Source organism: Prionailurus bengalensis, chromosome B3 (assembly GCF_016509475.1).
Source record: "Prionailurus bengalensis isolate Pbe53 chromosome B3, Fcat_Pben_1.1_paternal_pri, whole genome shotgun sequence".
NCBI classification, from domain to species: domain Eukaryota; kingdom Metazoa; phylum Chordata; class Mammalia; order Carnivora; family Felidae; genus Prionailurus; species Prionailurus bengalensis.
This window is the reverse complement of record NC_057355.1, coordinates 54794763-54816302: the sequence shown is the minus strand read 5'-3', so window position 1 is coordinate 54816302 and position 21540 is coordinate 54794763. Positions and strand designations below refer to the sequence as shown.

The window sequence follows — 21540 nt, the reverse complement described above, 5'->3', positions numbered from 1 at the left end:
AAGATACATTATATATTCAGCTCTGGGTCCTAGAAGTAAACACTTTTTCCTGTTTTACTCATAACTCTATTACTAAGTAATCAAGTTTAAAAAATACTCAAAGGTCATTCATAAAAACGTTCAAATTTTCTACCAATAAATTTTATATTAACATTAAAAATTTACTATTTTCCTTATGAAGGTACATTAAAAATCCTGTCAGAATCATGAGCACCCCTGTGAAGTACAATTACATTTGTTCCCTGCCTCCTCCTCTCCACCAACATTTCCAGTCTCCTCAGTATTTAGATACAAAATCTAGAACATTGACAATAAAGCAATCTTCCCTCTTAGGACTTTGGCAAGTCACTCCAAATCAAAAGAAATATTACCTATAATGTTTAAATTTATTTTTAAATGTATCTGTCCCACGAGACTCTGATTTAAAAACTGCATAGTGATCAAATATAACATTGCTCTGTATTGAGCTTAAGAAAGTATATCATTAAAATCTCTCATTAAATAAATAAAAGGATTTTGAAACAGAATGTGCATGATCATGCAATCTTAAAAGTCTGGAGAAAAACTTCCAAAATGATTTAATGCAGAAGCAACTGCAGAAATTTCAAATAACTATTCTGAAATATGAGGAACATTATCATGGCATCCCTTTTTTTTGTCCTCTGTTGACTTTCCTGTCTCTTATCACACTTGCCCTAGACCATAGTTGTGATTATCCTTAAAAGATGAGATTACACTTTTATCTTCTTCTGGAGCTACACGTTCTCTCTGAGTAAACAATTAAGTATCAGAGTGTATTGGCTATGAAACCAGACTACCAAGGATAGAAGCCAAGTGTAATCACTTAGCAAGTTACCTTTCCTGTGCCTCAGTTTACTTATCTTAAAATAGAGACAATAATAGTATCTAACTCAGAAGCTGACATGAGAATGAAATGATTTAATAAATGTAAAGAACTCAAAAGAACGCTTGGTACATAGTAACTGTTCAATAAAATTTGAAAAACATTTTGATAATGATGACTTCAAAGATGAACTTTATACCAATAACTCTCAAATTTCTATCCCTATCCTCCAGTTTTCTTCATTTTAATAATATCAATTTTTTTTAAATAAAATGAAATCTGGCCTTATCTTTAAATAAAACCATGCTATACTCACTTATCAGATATTTATTTAACATATATCGTATGCTAGATACTTTTTTCCCATGTCAGGCACATAGAGGCAAATAATTCTTTGTTCTCTATTGGGTGAGAAAAACAAGTGAACTTTATACTACAATGTGATAAATATTTGGATTTACTGAAGAGATTCATCTGAATCTAGACTTTTGCCCAAACATTGTTGAGTTACCTACTGATACTTAATAAATTACCCCAAAACTGGGCAGCTTAAAACAACAAATGTTTGTTATTGCGTGGCTTCTGTGGGTCAGGAATCTGGGCACAGGTCAGTGGATACTTCTGGCTCAGAGTCCCTCAGAAGCTCCAATAAAAGTGTGAGCAGGGACCAAAGGAGGATTTACTTCATAGGTCAGTCACTCACGTGGTTGTTGGCAAGACTTATTTCTTTAAGGACTGTTAAACTAAACGTGTCAATTTCTTACTGGCTGGTGGCTGGAAGCCTCACTTCCCTACCATGTGGCCTTCTCCACAAAACAGCTCACAACATGATAGCTGGTTCTCCCCCACCTCCACCCCGAGGGCTCTGAGAGAGTGAGCAAGAAATGCTAGCAGGACTGATGTCAGTCTTTTTGCAACTGAATGTCAGAAGTGATACACCATTATGTTAACCATATCCTATTAGAATCAAGTCATAGGTTCAGCCCACAATCAATGGAAGGGAATTGAGGTATGAATACCAGAAGGTGGGGATCACTGGGGCCCATCTTACAGTCTGCCTACCTCAAATATAATGAATTATATTTATCTTTTTTGTTATTTTTTTATCTCCTTCTCTGCCTTCTCTACTTTTTCCTACTCCCTCACCATGCATAGATGTACTCACTGCAAAGTATCGTCTCTCCACTTCAGGAAAGCCACAAGATTCCAATAAGCAAGCTCAGAGAAAACTATTAAAAATATTTTATATTTTGAATAGCTTCAAAGTAAAATTTGAGTGAGAGAGAAATATTCAATGACCATACAGTCATCACAAATAATTATGGGAAATCCATACAGAAATTTCATTAGCAGCTATCATTATCTTGGGGAAAACATTACTGGACTGCCGCCAACCTTCAGTATCACACTCAGAATTATAGCCTAGATCACCATGTCAGGAAAATAAGCATGGCCTAGGAAACTGTAGAAGACTCTGGTGCTAGCTCTACTGCATTTACCCTCTTTGTGGGCAAACCATTTACCCTCTTTGTGCTTTGATTTCCTTATCCATAAAGTGGTGTGATATGCCCACTGTCACAAGACTCGTGTCATTTTTGTGCTAATACATAGCGGGATTCATTATATGCTTTGAAAAATTGCCAAGTGCTGATGAAGTTGAGACATCACCATCATTTTGTTTATCATTAGGTCTAGAGACATTTTTTCTTATTGGGGTTATTAACATTTTACAAGCTCAGAAAGCATCACAGAAAGCCACATTTCTTTCCAAAGGGTGTTTTCTTTCACATAATTATGGAATGAGGTACTCATTCCATAAAAGATTTCATGCTTTAGATCTCCATTTTCTCCTCTCCTCACCCCCACACTTACTTACACTCCCCCTACATTCTCAGTAAATTGGTTGTACAATCTGTCCTGGCATAGCCATTAGACAAATTCATGCCCATCAGAAATGTAAACACAAAGACTAACATTTTTATAATTACAATTAAGATTAGTTAAAGATAAAAGCAATTTATTATGAAGGGTTTTATATATCTTTCAAATTTCACTTCTGAACATTTAAAAAAATTCTTTCAGACTAATCCAAAGTTGGTGATAATCCTTGGATCGTTACTTAATTTACATATCCCTGAACAGGCTGATTTAGCCCTGTAGCTTGTATCTCTCCTTTTGTTCCAGAACTACCCAAGTTAATTCCATGTACATGTGGTCAGTTAGGCTCTGGGGGGTGTCCTGATTAAAATGTGGGAGAGGAAGTGTCCTAGGAAGAGTCCTGAGACTGCTAGAGCACATTTTGATCATATGTCCCATGAGTAACAGCTATGTGAGCACACTCCCACACAGGTATAATTTTCAATTTATGAATTAGGTAATATCAATCTGTATTAATATATTACATATACTATAGAATATATGTAATCTGCAAATAAAAGCCAGATAAAATATTGTGAAAATAAAATTTAACTTTACCTTTATTAATGGTATGCCAAACCTTTTTTTTCCCCTCAAATTATAGAGATTTGATGTCTCCATAGTTGTTTATAAATGCCTTGTAAATTAACCTGGTGTTATAGAATCATTTGCTAATATTGAAAAGTATAACATACACTTAGGGCTAGATTCATTAGTTATAATAATTATGTATATCCACATTTCAAATAGTTATCTTGAAAATTTTTATTTCTGTTTTTTTTTTTTTAGCCTACATCTTGGCAGAATTGATTGGCTCAGCATTAATTTATTTTCTTAGTATGGCTGAAAAGGCTCTCCTTTGAGGAGTAGGAGAAAAATCATTATGGCATTTTCTTTATTTTTTAAAAAATTTATTCTTGCCTTATAAATATTGTCATCAATCCAAAGTTTCTTTCCAAGAATCTTTTAAAGCTATTGGTCCACTAGTGATTATTAAACTAGATGATATAGTCTACAAATCTACTTCCCACCAAAGAAAACAGCAACATGTTGTGATACTCAGAAAACACAAGAGCAAACATGTCATCATTATCCTTCAAAACAGTAGGGTTCAGACTGAAATGTCAGCTGAGTAAAGTACCTACTTACTAAATATTAGCAAAGTTTAAGCTTATTATTAAAGATAAAAATAGATATAAATAAGAGTCTTTAAAAATATGTATATAATATATATATATATGTATATATATAGGCGTAAACACATATACACTCAGAATTGTGCATGCGTGTCCACTTCAATTTGGAGACTACTGTAGTAGATCCCTTTGAGGTTCATCTGAGTCCCCAGTGAGCCCTGGGCCAGCATGGGTTATGCAGAGTGAACAGAGGAGTATAAGTGGACAGAACTCTGGTCTTCCCACCTGGCTGCAATGAAAGAGCTCCAAGTTCATTTATATTATATTTTAAATACTGACCTTTCTGATAAATTTCATTGGAATAAAGAATTACACAGCTAAAACATGGTTGAAACTTTCCTCTGGAGACTCTAGAAGCCCTGATCCACAGTCTGACAAATGCTTGAAACTGAACACTGAACAGTAAAGTTGCAAAGACAGTCTTTTGCTAAAGAGCTACATATACCAGTTTTTAAAGTTCCTCGGTTTTCGGGTTGATGGGGGTGGGAGGGAGGGGAGGGTGGGTGATGGGTATTGAGGAGGGCACCTTCTGGGATGAGCACTGGGTGTTGTATGGAAACCAATTTGACAATAAATTTCATATATTGAAAAAAAAACAAAGTTCCTCGGTTTTCTGTTTCTTAAAATCTTTCTTACATGCAAAATCACAGCCTTAGATCTAAAAGAGAAAATACTTTAACCAAACATGGTACAAACATTTTGAATACAATTAAATGCTAAGTAAAAAACATTGGTTAAAAAATGCATTCACCTCTTTCCTTGATTGAGATATTAAGTAAAAAGTTTTCAACAGATCACATTAAAGCAAAGCTTAAAAAAGGATATGGTTCTTGCAATATTTCAGTGAATTTAATCTTGGTTTGTTTAGGGGCCTTGGAAATACCAGCTAACTCATGCATCTTAAGATAATATAAAATCAGTGGACTCTGACCTCCAAAATTGAACAGTACACGGTTAAACTCTGGACCAGTGCTACTATAATGGGACTGTAAAGGAGAAAAAAATCAAGTTAATTATTACTTTTATGTATTTTTAAAAAGCTATAAATAAATGTAACTGTATTATAACTATGAATATAGTTATTATCTGGTATATTAAAATAAATAAAAAGAAATTCCGCAAAGCACCTTCTTAATGAAGGAAATTTCTTACAGTATGAGTCTATGAGTTTGTGCAGTAAGTCTCTTCTAGCTTTTTTATTTATCAGCTTGATAAATAGTTCAATAGACATTATTTTGTCTGAAGAACAGAAAGAAAAATGAAAGAGGAAAATGAACAGAGCTCCAGAAAAAGGGACAGGAACAAATATGAAGACAAAAATGACCAAAACCTCCAAACTTTTGTGAAAAACATCCAAGAAGCTTAACTCCAAGTAGGAAAAATGCTCACCTAGACACATCATACTCAAAGTGCTGAAAGACCAAGACAAAAAGAAATTTCAAAAGCAGCAAGAGAAAAACAACATATAAGGGAATCCCAATAAGGTTTAAAGCTGAATTTTTATCAGAACAAAGGAGGCCAGAAGGCATGTGGATAACATAATTGAAGTGCTAATGGAAAAAAACTGTCCATGAATTCTCTGTCATAAATATAATTCCTCCAAGATTTTATTACTGACTTCTTGTGGGATATAAGGTCAGTATAGCAACAATTCATACATTAAGTCTTTCCTCCCTTTTTGTAATGTCTAGATGTGAGATTTATTATTGACTCCACTTCCTGTGAGGAAATAAGATTTTATGCTCATTTGCTTTTACTGATACATACAGTTCTCTTGTGTTTCTTTTGCTTATGGTCACTTTTTCATTGCTTTCCTTCAGAGATGCTCCAGAATTATTTTGAATAGTGGGACTATCATAATCAAAAGCAATTCTCTGATGGTGAAAACTCAGTGTCAAAATCAGACATGTTTTCTATGATGTAAATCATTTACTTCATCTCAATCTCCCATGGAAATTCACATAAGGTTATATCTAGCCTGATCTTTAAATTGCATACAAAACCAGGACAAGCTTTGTCTAGATTAAAAGGAAATACTACCTGTCTAGAAAGAAAGATGTTTCATGACCTTTTCCCCAGCTTCTGCCTTGGATACTGTAAGACAGAAACTTGATCTTACTGAAATTCAAGACATAGACATTTGTTATTTTTTCCACAGTTCTCCTTTTTTTACATAGGAAAACCACAGTTAAATACCTACTTCTTCCATAGAAGGACCACTGATTTTTAAGGGCAGTTCAACTCGATAATAGCAGAACTAGGCATTAAGTGTATATCCAGTGTTTTGTGGAGCCTTAGCCATTTTCTTAGATACTTTACAGCAGAAGGTTTGAAGTGGTGCAAAGAACTCCTAGAGATATTCCAAATAGCCAAAACAATTAGCAGGAGCCTCACTACTTCCATCTGCCCCACAAAAGATAATGGTAGAAAATTATCAGAAAACTTCAAGGTCCCATAAAACAAGATCTATATAGTCAAGAGTCAACTTGGTACTAAACCTTAGAACCAAGCAATCCCATAAACTTTGAAAGAGTCACAGGAGATGAGCTAGAAGGAGGATTTTGGTGCTTCATTGTTTTGTTAAGTTATTAAAGGATAATTGCTGTCAATGACTAGAAAGGTAAACTTTGATTTTTGAGGTTTGAATGTGCATTCTGCCGATGCTCATATGGGCATTCGGAAGCCACAGGCACCCATTCGGCATCTGGACAACCCTGGTGCTTAGAAAATTCTTTATGTTGCACTGAAAACTGTCTCCCTATAGCTTTCACTTACCAGTAAATGTAAGAACTTTGTGGTTTGTATTGGTAAAACAATTATTTTGAGCCACACAGACAAAGCCTAATCCTGCTTTCCTACAGTAGCTCTCTACATATTTGAAAACAGTTATTACAACCACCAGAGTCTTTTATTTTCTAATGGAAATGCCTTTAAATATTTTGGTCATTGCTCAAATATACCATTAATTATATAATTATAGTCCTTAATTATCCTGATTATTTTCTATTCAGAACTCTTTTGTTTGTCTACACCCTTTTATAATGCAGGACTCCCAAATGAACATAATACACAATAATTGTGTAATCAACATAGAGTAGATCCCATATGTCTGTTTAAAAAGCTCAAGAATGCAGTAAGATTTGGGAGTCAACAGTGTGTTGATACATACAGAGATTACTGTAAAAAATAATTTCCAAATCTTTTCGGATGCCTCTAACCCAAGGCTTTATTATCCTATACTTATGCAGCTGTAATTTTGGACCTTTATACTTTTTTCTTAATAAAAATTTATCTTCTAAGATTAGGCCTACTACTCAACTGTTGTAAACTTTTAGTCATCCAATGTATTCATCGTTCTTCCAAGGTTTATGACTTCTAAATATCTAATAAAAATGGCAACCATGTTTTTATCCAAGTTGTTGATAAAAATAGTCTGCAGAGGGGGGCGCCTGGGTGGCGCAGTCGGTTAAGCGTCCGACTTCAACCAGGTCACGATCTCGCGGTCCGGGAGTTCGAGCCCCGCGTCAGGCTCTGGGCTGATGGCTCAGAGCCTGGAGCCTGTTTCCGATTCTGTGTCTCCCTCTCTCTCTGCCCCTCCCCCATTCATGCTCTGTCTCTCTCTGTCCCAAAAATAAATAAACGTTGAAAAAAAAAAATTTAAAATAGTCTGCAGAGGACAGGGCCAATGATGCAGCAATGGGGTGTATTACCAGAGATGGATCTGCAGTTTGCTTTCCATCTTTTAACAGTGTCATCTGAAAAAGTTTGTTCAGTCAGTTAGAAATCCACCTGTCCGTATTTCTTCAACTTGTAAATAAGGTGTAAAAGGCCATTTATAGTGATTACTGAAGATCAGATATACAGCCTCTATTACATTTCCTGATTTATAAATCCAGCAATATTGTACGTGTCCCCACCCAACCCTAATGGTGTGATATTGTCATTGATCCTAAATTGACTCCTAGAGATCACCAGTTTCTATTCTAAGTACTTACAAACCACCCTTGGCAGCACTGTAAAGGTTAGAAAACATTTTAGTTATCTGGGTTATTAAAGACAGGGAAATATATTAAGTATTGACTTCAGAAAGCGGTTTGTATATAGGCATAACTTAAAATTTATGGTCAGACTTGACTAGACAATCCAGACAAAATTTTAGCAATAAAGACTGCAATCAATTTAAAACCTATTTGTCTAATAAGAGATCAAATTCAGAATTTCAAGCCTGTAACCTCATCAAATCTTGGCTAAAGCAACACAAGGTGGCCAAGTCCCTGAGGGTCTCTATTAGGGAGGAACCACCAGAAACGTGCAAAAAGTAAGTACCCACAACTTATCAGTAACACTACACACATATGGCCAGTTATTCCAGAGCCATGGCTTCAGAGGAGTTTGATGAAAACTCTTGTGACATTTTCCCTGCAATTTTGACTAGAACTTACTGAGATCACAGTTGAGATCAATGTTTGTATATCAACCCAAAGAAAAGCAGTGCCAGAAGTGTGGGAAAAGATGAATTTTATGTGGTTTTTTGTTCATTAGAGATAAGGATATTTTATTTTAAAAATTTTTAAAGTTTATTTATTTTGAGAGAAAGGGAGAGAGAGGCAGGGGAGGCGCAGAGAGAGAGGGAGAGAGAGAATCCCAAGCGGGTTCCGCCCTGTCAGCACAGAGCCAAAGACAGGGCTCAATCCCATAAACTGTAAGATCATGACCTGAGCTGAAATCAAGAGTCAGATGCTTAACCAACTGAGCCACCCAGGCACACAGAGGATATTTTTAAAAACAATAAAACATTTTAACATTAAGATTAACTTCTCTGGTAAATCACTTTGATCATTAAGTTTTTCTAAAATATATATCAGGAGTGTAACAATGAACACTGTCTATATGAAGTTGTCAAACTAAGCAAATTAAAGAAGTCAGAACATTTTGGGGGGGTGCCTGGGTGGTTCAGTAGGCTGGGCGTCTGACTTCAGCTCAGGTCATGATCTCATGGTTTGTGAGTTCCATCTCCATGTCGGGCTCTGTGCTGACAGCTCGGAGGCTGAAGCCTGCTTCGGAGTCTGTGTCTCCCACACTCTCTGCCCCTTCCCTGCTTGTGCTCTCTTTCTCTCTCTGTCTCTCTTTCAAAAATAAACATTAAAAAAAAAAGTAAGAACATTTTTTATAATTATTATGCTCCAAACCTTTGTTGTTAGTCTTGATACACTTGATTCTTCCTTGAATGTGGGCACTGTGTATGCTCTTGGGTTCTTTAAAATTTTCATCATATTGAAGTCTATCGCTAAAAGAGAAAATAAAATATTTTCCTAAATATTCTGTTTTTGTTTCTTTAAAAAAAAAAGCATAATTTTCTTCTAGCAATGTGCCCTAAACATGGAAAGAGCCATGGATGGATGGATGAGAGAGAAGAGGTTAGGATATTGTTATAGCTTGCCTCAGTTAGAGGAAATAAATATACCATCTCATTTTTACTTAACAGGGCTTTAGAATTGATAAAACTCATTCACTTACATTATCTCTTTCATTTCACTGTCACAAACCATTCTGTGAGATAAGTAAGATTTTCCACAATTTACAGATGGGATAATTAAGTGCAGGAAGTTGTATGACTCTAAGCTATAGCTCTAAGCTATCATTTAAGACACAGGCCTAGGTCTTTTGCTTTAGGGTCTGGGGCTGTCCATGACCCTCTAGTTTAATGCAATAGGAGGCTTGGTCTTCTGCATGTCAGGGTCCACCTTTTCCATCTATTGCCAACAAATCCAAATAAGGAAAGATTTGGTAAGTTTCCCCTGCAACCAGCATGAAGATACATGAAGATAACAAGGAAATCTTGCCATGTTTTAAAGAAAAGGAGAATTGTATTTTAATCAGTAGTTCGATCAGCCTAAAAGAACAAGCTAGTTATTAAGGATATCTTAACACAGAACAGAGAACACAAGTAATCTGAGGTTTGTACTAGATTCTGGCCTGATTGTTATTATCAATTACCAGGTAGACTAATTGGATCTACAGATTGTAATGTTGATGATACAGCTCTGAAGAGTTAAGAAAAGTCACCTGGATTGATTTTTTACATTAGACGTTAAAAGATATTAATATCAGCCTGAAATGCTAGAGGCAAGTAGGCATTTATCTCTGGCAGAGTAAAGAATGAATTAGGAAGGAACTAGCATTTTAGAATTTTGAGTGGAACCAGGTTTAGATTAAGTTGGAGTTAGAATGGGCAAGAAAGGTAATAAAGCATATAATTTATTTCCTTTAAAACCTGCTCAAAAGCAAACAACCCCTTATGGAGGGACATCTGGCAATATCTACAAAAATACAGACCCAGCAATCTTTGACCCAGCAATCACTCTTCTGAGACTATGTCGTACACAGTCTTCTCCACAGTATGAAAGAACACATGTACAAGTTTATTGATTGTGGTGTAATTTATAAAATTTAGGGATTATAAATAGCCCATGTATTTAATAGCAGTCAAGTACTAGTTAAATAAACTAAGGCACCCGATTTGATGGAACACTATGCAGTTGTAAGAAGAAATGAGGAAGATCCCTATACTGATAAGAAGAGATATATAGGTCATATCATTAAGTGATGAAGGCAATGTGTAGAGCAGAGTATATTATTTGACTGATATATACCTTTAGTATAAAAGGGAGGATGTAAAAGTATATTGTATTTGCCTTCATTTGTATAAATAAACAAGATAAATAAAAAACCAATACAAATATTCCCTGAGAGGGATAATTAAAAAAATAAAACTTGCTCCATTTTGAATCCTCCTTAAATACATATTTATATAATACATAATTCCTAGTCTGTATGAACAGATATAATATTAATAATATAACGATCTCTACTTCATGTCTATTGTACCTACAATAAAAACCTTACTTTTGAGAATACTTAACTTTGGTTGTAAAATTAATCAATAGAAGGTCATATACATTAATATCAGGCAAAAATCTTAAGCTGGGAATAATAGCAAAAGACACAAAAGTAAGAACTAAATAAAAAACACAAAGCAAGGAAATTTTAGGAGTGACAGAGTCAAAAGATATTGCAGAAAATTCTACAAAAATGAAAAATTCCACCAGGATATAAGTAATCTTAAAATGACTATATTTATTAGCTTTTTTCTCCTATAGTCCCCTAATCCATAATTTATTTTAGGTGAAAATATTAATTTTCCCTGATTATAGTTTTCATATATCCTCTGTTCTCATATCCCTAAAAGCTTGAGAAGATCATTTGAAAAACCAAAAATAATCCTATTTGATAAAACCATAAGAAAATGTCTCATCTATTCTTACTAGTCTTCAGAAATTTCACTAGTGACAAAATATTCCAGTCTTACTCCACTTACATTGGAAACAAATTCAATTCCACACCTATCCCCTATTTATTTTAGGAATGTTTAAAAGGGAGACACTTATACGAGTAAGTATGGTTATCTTTATCCACCTTTGTAGTTTTTACTTTAGTATTAGTAGTCTTTCTGAGATGCAAATAATCCCCATAATTTGGCAAAATTAAACTTCATGCATATATTAATACAATTAGTTAATAAACTAGAGAAACACAAAAAAAGCATTACTCAGAGATCCATTTATATCTAAGTTAAACTAGAATTGCTCTTGGAGAGTTTCATCTAGTGTTGAAGTGTAAGGGGAAACAAAGGAAAGAGAAAACACAAGTAGTCATGCAAAATACATGTGATCTGAGCAAATAAGAAATAAAACAAATACAATTTTGTTTCAGTAATATAGGAAAATGATACAGTTATTTCAAACCAAGTACTGCACACCCATGAGTATGTCCTTACTGCTTTATTGCATATGTTTTCTTATCATGCTTCCCAGATTTTTTTCAGATCCTATACATATACTTCTCCAAGTCCCTTCAGCCCTACCATTTGCAGGGCCAGTCATTGGTTTGTTTACATATTAGACGTCAAACAAGTTACATCTGTCTACTTAGCTACATACAGAATCATCTTCCCCCTTCTCTATATGTGATTTGTTTTAAATTGGCAAAATGAAGCATTAAGGACTTCTTCACAATGTTCTAAAGTACAATTAACTTTCTTCTCCTAGTAATGTTAATATAACATACATAATTATAAATAATCTCACAGAGAGGTTAGAGAGTTCAAGTGCCTATAAATGCACTTTGTTAATTATGAAGTGCTATATGCATGTAAGTAGGCTACCTCTAGCATCCTTGAGTTTCACCAAGTTTGAACTAAATTTAGTATATCCAAGAACATCAAGATTTTATGTGTAATATATAATAGTGATCCATATCACATTTGTTTCCCAAGGAAAATACAGTATTATTCCTTTATTTTGGCTTGGGAAATTATTTCTTTCTATTACTGCTTACTAGGTATTATATCTGTGTCTTTAAGAACTAAATCTCATATTATTACTTACACAAGTTATAGGTGCAAAACACAAGTGATTAGTTTTTAAATATTTCTATAGTTTTTGTGTAAAGAGCTAAGTGGCAAGTATCTGAAATAAAGAACTAGTGTATTTATGAACTAAGGCTCTGTGGAGCCACACATTACAAATGTAAAACAAAATAGCTTTTAAGCTTGACTTGATCAAAGATGTTGAAGGAAATTCGATCCATTTTAAGTCTTTCCTGTAGAATAGAAAACATTAAAAAAACTAACAACTAAATGAGTTCTGAAGTAAAAATTAGGACATACTGTCTGGGAAATTCCTTTTTCCTATATCATATGTAAATTTATCTACATAAGAACATTAAAAATGAAACAAAAATTAAGACTAATTTCATTGCACACAGTAATACAAACTATAATTGTTGAAAATAATAAAATTAAAAGGAATTTGGATTACTTTTATTTTATAACCAAGCCTTGACAGTCTTGCCTGGTGTCATATAAATTCTTTACATTCTTGAGATTAGTGATTACATGAACTTATCACTGATGGGTTCTATGTTGAAACCATGTTCCCATATCTAAAAATGTTCTACAAAAGAGAAGGCCAGAGCACAGACTTTTGTGGCCACTATCCAGAGGACACATCCCTTGATAGCATGGTTCTGGTAGCTAGCAGGGCTTGTGTTCATGGGTTCAGTAGGACAGTAGCAAACAAAGAAATAGTTCTTAATAGACTATTGCCCCAGGGCTCAAGGCAGAGAGAACAGACAGAAATTTCCATCTCCTAATTTTCTCCTGAAAGAGATTTATTTGCATATTTTCAAAGTTGCTGTCTGAGGGTCTTGCTTCCACTCAGCTTGAATCTAAATATTGACTGAGATCCTTCCCTTTGGGAAACGGACAGTTCTTGACATACCCTCAACTACTGGAAACCACTTTGTTCTTAAACAAAGTAGCCTATTTTAACAAATCACAAAGGTTTGAGAGAAACCAAGAGGTAGGGCCAGGAAAGGCCACTCCTTCAAGACTGGGAAAGTGGCTGTTTTATTGAATTCATTGAAACCAACACAGAGTCCAAGAAAATGAAAACAACATAAGAATATGTTCCAAATTACAGAACAAGTTAAAACCTCAGAAAATTTTTTTAGCAAAATAGAAGTAAGTGGTTTACTTGATAAAGAATTCAAAGTAAGTCATAAAGGTGTTCACTGAGGTCAGGAGAACAATGCAAGAACAAAGTGAGAATTTCAACAGAGAGATAGAAAATATAAGAAAGTACAAAACAAAAATTACAGAGCAAAGAATATAAAAATGGAACTGAAAAATACAATAGAAGGGTTCAATAAAAGGGCGCCTGGGTGGCTTAGTTGGTTAAGCATCCAACTTTGGCTCAGGTCATGGTCTCACGGTTCATAAGTTCGAGCCCCACATCAGGCTCTGTGCTGACAGCTCAGACAGACCCTGGGGCCTGCTTCCAATTCTGTGTCTCCCTCTTTCTGCTCCTCCCTCATTCTCTCTCTCTCTCTCTCTCTCTCTCTCTCTCTCTCAAAAATAAACATTAAAACAAATTCTTAAAAAAAGAAGGGTTCAATAGAAGCACTATAGGACATGGAGGAAAGGATCAGCAAATGTGAAAACAAGACAGTGGAATCATCCAATAAGAGCAGTAAAGAAGAGAAAGATGAAGAACATGGAGGAGGAGGGAAAGAAGGAGAAGAGGGGAGAAAAGGAGAAGGAAAAGAGGAAGAAACAAAAAGGATAAAGATAGCTTAAAAGACTTATGAGGCAACCTCAAGCAGATCATATATTTGCATTATAGGGGACCCTGAAGGAGAAATGAGAAAGGGTCAGAAAACTTACTTGAAGAAATAATAGCTAAAAACTTCCCTAACTTGGGGAAGAAAACAGTCATCTAGATCAAGGAAGCCCAGAGAGTTCCAAATAAAATAACTCCAAAGAGACACATATCAAGACATATTATAATTAAATTGTCAAAAGTTAAAGACAAAGAGAGGCTCTTAAAGCAGCAAGAGAAAAACAAGTTATTACGCACAAGGGAACCCCCAAAAGATTGTTAGCAGATTTTTCAGCAGAAACTTTGAAAGTCAGAAGGGAGTGGAATGATATATTTCAAATGCTGAAAGAAAAAAACCTCTGCCAAACAAGACCACTCTAAAGTTGTCCTTTAGAATTGTAAAAGAGATAGAGTTTTCCAGACAAGGAAAAGCAAAAGGAGTTCATCACTGGCTTACAAAGAATGTTAAAGGGAACTTTTTTTTTTTTTTTGAGAGAGAGAGAGCATGAGTGGGGGAGAGGAGAAGAGGGAGAGAGAGAATTTTAAACAGACTTTACACTTGGCGTGGAGTCAGATATGGGGCTCGATCCCACAACCCGTGGATCATGACCTGAGCTGAAATCAAGAGTTGGACGCTCAACTGAATGAGCCATCCAGGTGCCCCTAAAGGTACTTCTTTAAACTGAAACCAAAGGATGTTAATTAGTAATAGGAAAACATATGAAAGTATATATCTCACTAGTAAAGGTAAATATACGGCAAAATTCAGAGTATTCTGATGTTGTAGAGTGGTGACAATGACTTACAAATCTGGTATGTAGGTTAAAAGACAAAAGTATTAAAAACTATAATCAAGAATTTGTTAATGGAATACATAAGGTAAAAAGAAACTGTGACATCAAAAACATAAAACATGGAGGAGGAATAATCATGTAACGTTTTAAAATGTGTTTGAACTTAAGTTGTTTTCAATCTAAAACAGGATGTTATAAATGTAAGTTTTTTTATGTAAGCCTCAAACTAATAACAAAGCAAAAACTTACAGTAAACAATAGATATAAAGAAATATCTAGGCATATCACTACAAAAAAAATCATCGTATCACAAGAGAAGAAGAAAGGAAAAAAGAAATTACACAACAGCCAGATAACAATTTTAAAAATGGCAATAAGCACATAAGTTTCAATAATTACCTATAAATGTAAGTGTAATAAAATTCTCCAATCAAAAGACAGAGTGGCTAAGTGGATAAACAAACAAATAAGACCTATATATATATTGCCTACAAGAGACTCACTTCACATGTAAGGACACACACAGACTGAAAATGAAGGGATAGAAAAAGATATTCCATGTAAATAAAAATGAAAAGAAAGCTGGGGTAGCTTTATTTTTTTTCAATGTTTTATTTATTTATTTATTTATTTTTGGGACAGAGAGAGACAGAGCATGAACGGGGGAGGGGCAGAGAGAGAGGGAGACACAGAATCGGAAACAGGCTCCAGGCTCCGAGCCATCAGCTCAGAGCCTGACGCGGGGCTCGAACTCCCGGACCGCGAGATCGTGACCTGGCTGAAGTCGGACGCTTAAACGACTGCGCCACCCAGGCGCCCCGGGGGTAGCTTTATTTATATCAGACAACATAGACTTTAAGACAAAGAATGTAACAAAGAGACAAAGGTCATTCTATAATGATAAAGGGGTCGTTTCAACAAGAGGATATAACATTTGTAAATATTTATGTACTTAATATTGGAGCACCCAATATACAAAGCAAATAGTAAACAGACCTAAAGGGGAAAATGGACAACAATACAATAACAGAGGGGACTTTAATACCCAACTTGCATCAATGGATACATCATTCAAACAGAAAATCAATACAAATCATTGACTTTAAATGACACATTAGATTAGATAGACTTAACAGACATCTCTAGAATATTCCATCCAAAAGCAACAGATTACACATTCTTCTTAAATGCATGTGGAGCAGTCTCCAGGATATATCATATGTTAGGTCACAAAACAAGTCTTTTTTTTTTTTTTCCAATATATGAAGTTTACTGTCAAATTGGTTTCCATACAACACCCAGTGCTCATCCCAAAAGGTGCCCTCTTCAATACCCATCACCTACCCTCCCCTCCCTCCCACCCCCCCATCAACCCTCAGTTTATTCTCAGTTTTTAAGAGTCTCTTATGCTTTGGCTCTCTCCCACTCTAGCCTCCTTTTTTTTTTTTTCCTTCCCCTCCCCCATGGACTTCTGTTAAGTTTCTCAGGATCCACATAAGAGTGAAAACATATGGTATCTGTCTTTCTCTGTATGGCTTATTTCACTTAGCATCACACTCTCCAGTTCCATCCATGTTGCTACAAAGGGCCATATTTCATTCTTTCTCATTGCCACGTAGTACTCCATTGTGTATATAAACCACAATTTCTGTATCCATTCATCAGTTGATGGACATTTAGGCTCTTTCCATAATTTGGCTATTGTTGAGAGTGCTGCTATAAACACTGGGGTACAAGTGCCCCTATGCATCAGTACCCCTGTATCCCTTGGGTAAATTCCTAGCAGTGCTATTGCTGGGTCATACGGTAGGTCTATTTTTAATTTTTTGAGGAACCTCCACACCGTTTTCCAGAGCGGCTGCACCAATTGCATCCCCACCAACAGTGCAAGAGAGTTCCCGTTTCTCCACATCCTCTCCAGCATCTATAGTCTCCTGATTTGTTCATTTTGGCCACTCTGACTGGCGTGAGGTGATATCTGAGTGTGGTTTTTTTTTTTAATGTTTTTATTTATTTTTGAGACAGAGAGAGACAGAGCATGAGCAGGGGAGGGGCAGAGAGAGAGGGAGACACAGAATCCGAAGATGGCTCCAGGCTCTGAGCTGGCAGCACAGAGCCTGATATGGGGCTCGAAATCACGGATTGTGAGATCATGACCTGAGCTGAAGTCGGACACCCAACCGACTGAGCCACCCAGGCGCCCCCTGAATGTGGTTTTGATTTGTATTTCCCTGATGAGGAGTGACGTTGAGCATCTTTTCATGTGCCTGTCGGCCATCCGGATGTCTTCTTTAGAGAAGTGTCTATTCATGTTTTCTGCCCATTTCTTCACTGGGTTATTTATTTTTCGGGTGTGGAGTTTGGTGAGCTCTTTATAGATTTTGGATACTAGCCCTTTGTCAGATATGTCATTTGCAAATATCTTTTCCCATTCCGTTGGTTGCCTTTTAGTTTTGTTGGTTGCTTCTTTTGCTGTGCAGAAGCTTTTCATCTTCATAAGGTCCCAGTAGTTCATTTTTGCTTTTAATTCCCTTGCCTTTGGGGATGTGTCAAGTAAAAAATTGCTACGGCTGAGGTCAGAGAGGTCTTTCCTGCTTTCTCCTCTAGGGTTTTGATGGTTTCCTGTCTCACATTCAGGTCCTTTATCCATTTTGAGTTTATTTTTGTGAATGGTGTGAGAAAGTGGTCTAGTTTCAATCTTCTGCATGTTGCTGTCCAGTTCTCCTAGCACCATTTGTTAAAGAGACGGTCTTTTTCCATTGGATGTTCTTTCCTGCTTTGTCAAAGATGAGTTGGCCATACGTTTATGGGTCTAGTTCTGGAGTTTCTATTCTATTCCATTGGTCTATGTGTCTGTTTTGGTGCCAATACCATGCTGTCTTGATGATTACAGCTTTGTAGTAGAGGCTAAAGTCTTCTTTGGTCTTCTTCAAAATTACTTTGGCTATTCGGGGCCTTTTGTGGTTCCATATGAATTTTAGGATTGCTTGTTCTAGTTTCGAGAAGAATGCTGGTGCAATTTTGATTGGGATTGCATTGAATGTGTAGAGAGCTTTGGGTAGTATTGACATTTTGACAATATTTATTCTTCCAATCCATGAGCACAGAATGTTTTTCCATTTCTTTATATCTTCTTCAATTTCCTTCATAAGCTTTCTATAGTTTTCAGCATACAGATCTTTTACATCTTTGGTTAGATTTATCCCTAGGTATTTTATGCTTCTTGGTGCAATTGTGAATGGGATCAGTTTCTTTATTTGTCTTTCTGTTGCTTCATTATTAGTGTATAAGAATGCAACTGATTTCTGTACATTGATTTTGTATCCTGCAACTTTGCTAAATTCCTGTATCAGTTCTAGCAGACTTCTGGTGGAGTCTGTTGGATTTTCCATGTATGATATCGTGTCATCTGCAAAAAGTGAAAGCTTAACTTCATCTTTGCCAATTTTGATGCCTTTGATTTCCTTTTGTTGTCTGATTGCTGATGCTAGAACTTCCAACACTATGTTAAACAACAACGGTGAGAGTGGACATCCCTGTTGTGTTCCTGATCTCAGGGAAAAAGCTCTCAGTTTTTCCCCGTTGAGGATGATGTTAGCTGTGGGCTTTTCATAAATGGCTTTTATGATCTTTAAGTATGTTTCTTCTATCCCGACTTTCTTGAGGCTTATTAAGAAAGGGTGCTGAATTTTGTCAAAGGCCTTTTCTGCATCGATTGACAGGATATGGTTCTTATCTTTTCTTTTATTAATGTGATGTATCACGCTGATTGATTTGCGAATGTTGAACCAGCCCTGCAGCCCAGGAATGAATCCCACTTGATCATGGTGAATAATTCTTTTTATATGCTGTTGAATTCGATTTGCTAGTATCTTATTGAGAATTTTTGCATCCATATTCATCAGGGATATTGGCCTGTAGTTCTCTTTTTTTACTGGGTCTCTGTCTGGTTTAGGAATCAAAGTAATACTGGCTTCATAGAATGAGTCTGGAAGTTTTCCTTCCCTTTCTATTTTTTGGAATAGCTTGAGAAGGATAGGTATTATCTCTGCTTTAAACGTCTGGTAGAACTCCCCTGGGAAGCCATCTGGTCCTGGACTCTTATTTGTTGGGAGATTTTTGATGACTGATTCAATTTCTTCGCTGGTTATGGGTCTGTTCAAGCTTTCTATTTCCTCCTGATTGAGTTTTGGAAGTGTGTGGGTGTTTAGGAATTTGTCCTCTTCTTCCAGGTTGTCCAGTTTGTTGGCATATAATTTTTCATAGTATTCCCTGATAATTGCTTGTATCTCTGAGGGATTGGTTGTAATAATTCCATTTTCATTCATGATTTTATCTATTTGGGTCATCTCCCTTTTCTTTTTGAGAAGCCTGGCTAGAGGTTTATCAATTTTGTTTATGTTTTCAAAAAACCAACTCTTGGTTTTGTTGATGTGCTCTACAGTTTTTTTTAGATTCTATATTGTTTATTTCTGCTCTGATCTTTATTATTTCTCTTCTTCTGCTGGGTTAGGCTGTCTTTGCTGTTCTGCTTCTATTTCCTTTAGGTGTGCTGTTAGATTTTGTATTTGGGATTTTTCTTGTTTCTTGAGATAGGCCTGGATTGCAATGTATTTTCCTCTCAGGACTGCCTTCGCTGCATCCCAAAGCGTTTGGATTGTTGTATTTTCATTTTCGTTTGTTTCCATATATATTTTTAATTTCTTCTCTAATTGCCTGGTTGACCCATTCATTCTTTAGTAGGGTGTTCTTTAACCTCCATGCTTTTGGAGGTTTTCCAGACTTTTTCCTGTGATCGATTTCAAGCTTCATAGCATTGTGGTCTGAAAGTATGCATGGTATGATTTCAATTCTGGTAAACATATGAAGGGCTGTTTTGTGACCCAGTATGTGATCTATCTTGGAGAATGTTCCATGTGCACTCGAGAAGAAAGTATATTTTGTTGCTTTGGGATGCAGAGTTCTAAATATATCTGTCAAGTCCATCTGATCCAATGTGTCATTCAGGGCCCATGTTTCTTTATTGGCCGTGTGTCTAGATGATCTATCCATTTCTGTAAGTGTAGTGTTAAAGTCCCCTGCAATGACCACGTTCTTATCAATAAGGTTGCTTATGTTTGTGAGTAATTGTTTTATATATTTGGGGGCTCCTGTATGCGGCACATAGACATTTATAATTGTTAGCTCTTCCTGATGGATAGACCCTGTAACTATTATATAATGACCTTCTTCATCTCTTGTTACAGCCTTTAATTTAAAGTCTAGTTTGTCTGATATAAGTATGGCTACTCCAGCTTTCTTTTGACTTCCAGTGGCATGATAAATATTTCTCCATCCCCTCACTCTCAATCTGAAGGTGTCCTCAGGTCTAAAATGAGTCTCTTGTAGACAGCAAATAGATGGGTCTTGTTTTTTTATCCATTCTGATACCCGATGTCTTTTGGTTGGCGCATTTAATCCATTTACATTCAGTGTTATTATAGAAAGATACGGGTTTAGAGTCATTGTGATGTCCGTAGGTTTCATGCTTGTAGCGATGTCTCCGGTACTTTGTCTCACAGGATCCCCTTTAGGATCTCCTGTAGGGCTGGTTTAGTGGTGACGAATTCCTTCAGTTTTTGTTTGTTTGGGAAGACCTTTATCCCTCCTTCTATTCTAAATGACAGACTTGCTGGATAAAGGATTCTCGGCTGCATATTTTTTCTGTTCATCACATTGAAGATCTCCTGCCATTCCTTTCTGGCCTGCCAAGGAGTCTTATAGGTCTCCCTTTATATGTTAGAGCACGTTTATCTCTAGCTGCTTTCAGAATTTTCTCTTTATCCTTGTATTTTGCCAGTTTCACTATGACATGTCGTGCAGAAGATCGATTCAAGTTACGTCTGAAGGGAGTTCTCTGTGCCTCTTGGATTTCAATGCCTTTTTCCTTCCCCAGATCAGGGAAGTTCTCAGCTATTATTTCTTCAAGTACCCCTTCAGCACCTTTCCCTCTCTCTTCCTCCTCTGGAATACCAATTATAAGTAGATTATTTCTCTTTAGTGCATCACTTAGTTCTCTAATTTTCCCCTCATACTCCTGGATTTTTTTATCTCTCTTTTTCTCAACTTCTTCTTTTTCCATAATTTTATCTTCTAGTTCACCTATTCTCTCCTCTGCCTCTTCAATCCGAGCTGTGGTTGTCTCCATTTTATTTTGCAGCTCATTGATAGCATATTTTAGCTCCTCCTGGCTGTTCCTTAGTCCCTTGATCTCTGTAGCAACAGATTCTCTGCTGTCCTTTATACTGTTTTCAAGACCAGTGATTAATTTTCTGACTATTATTCTAAATTCACTTTCTGTTACATTGTTTAAATCATTTTTGATCAGTTCGTTAGCTGTTGTTATTTTCTGGACATTTTTCTGAGGGGAATTCTTCCAATTCGTTATCTTGGATAGTCCCTGGAGTGGTGTGGGACTGCAGGGCACTTCCCCTGTGCTGTCTTGAATAACTTGTGTTGGTGGGCGGGGCCGCAGTCAGACCTGATGTCTGTCCCCAGCCCACTGCTGGTGCCACAGTCAGACTGGTGTG

The 21540-nt window shown here is 36.1% G+C and overlaps 1 protein-coding gene across 3 annotated transcripts in view; it reads right to left on the bottom strand.

The window, feature by feature from the left end:
• Positions 1–21540, bottom strand: part of FAM227B (family with sequence similarity 227 member B) — a 202409-nt gene that overhangs the window by 25390 nt on the left and 155479 nt on the right. For all 3 annotated transcript variants that reach the window (XM_043555450.1, XM_043555452.1, XM_043555451.1), the window contains 2 exons: positions 9147–9244; positions 4783–4943 (listed from right to left, as the gene is read on the bottom strand). In XM_043555450.1, the coding sequence (XP_043411385.1) occupies positions 4783–4943; positions 9147–9244 (259 nt within the window). The remainder of the gene's footprint in view (positions 1–4782; positions 4944–9146; positions 9245–21540) is intronic.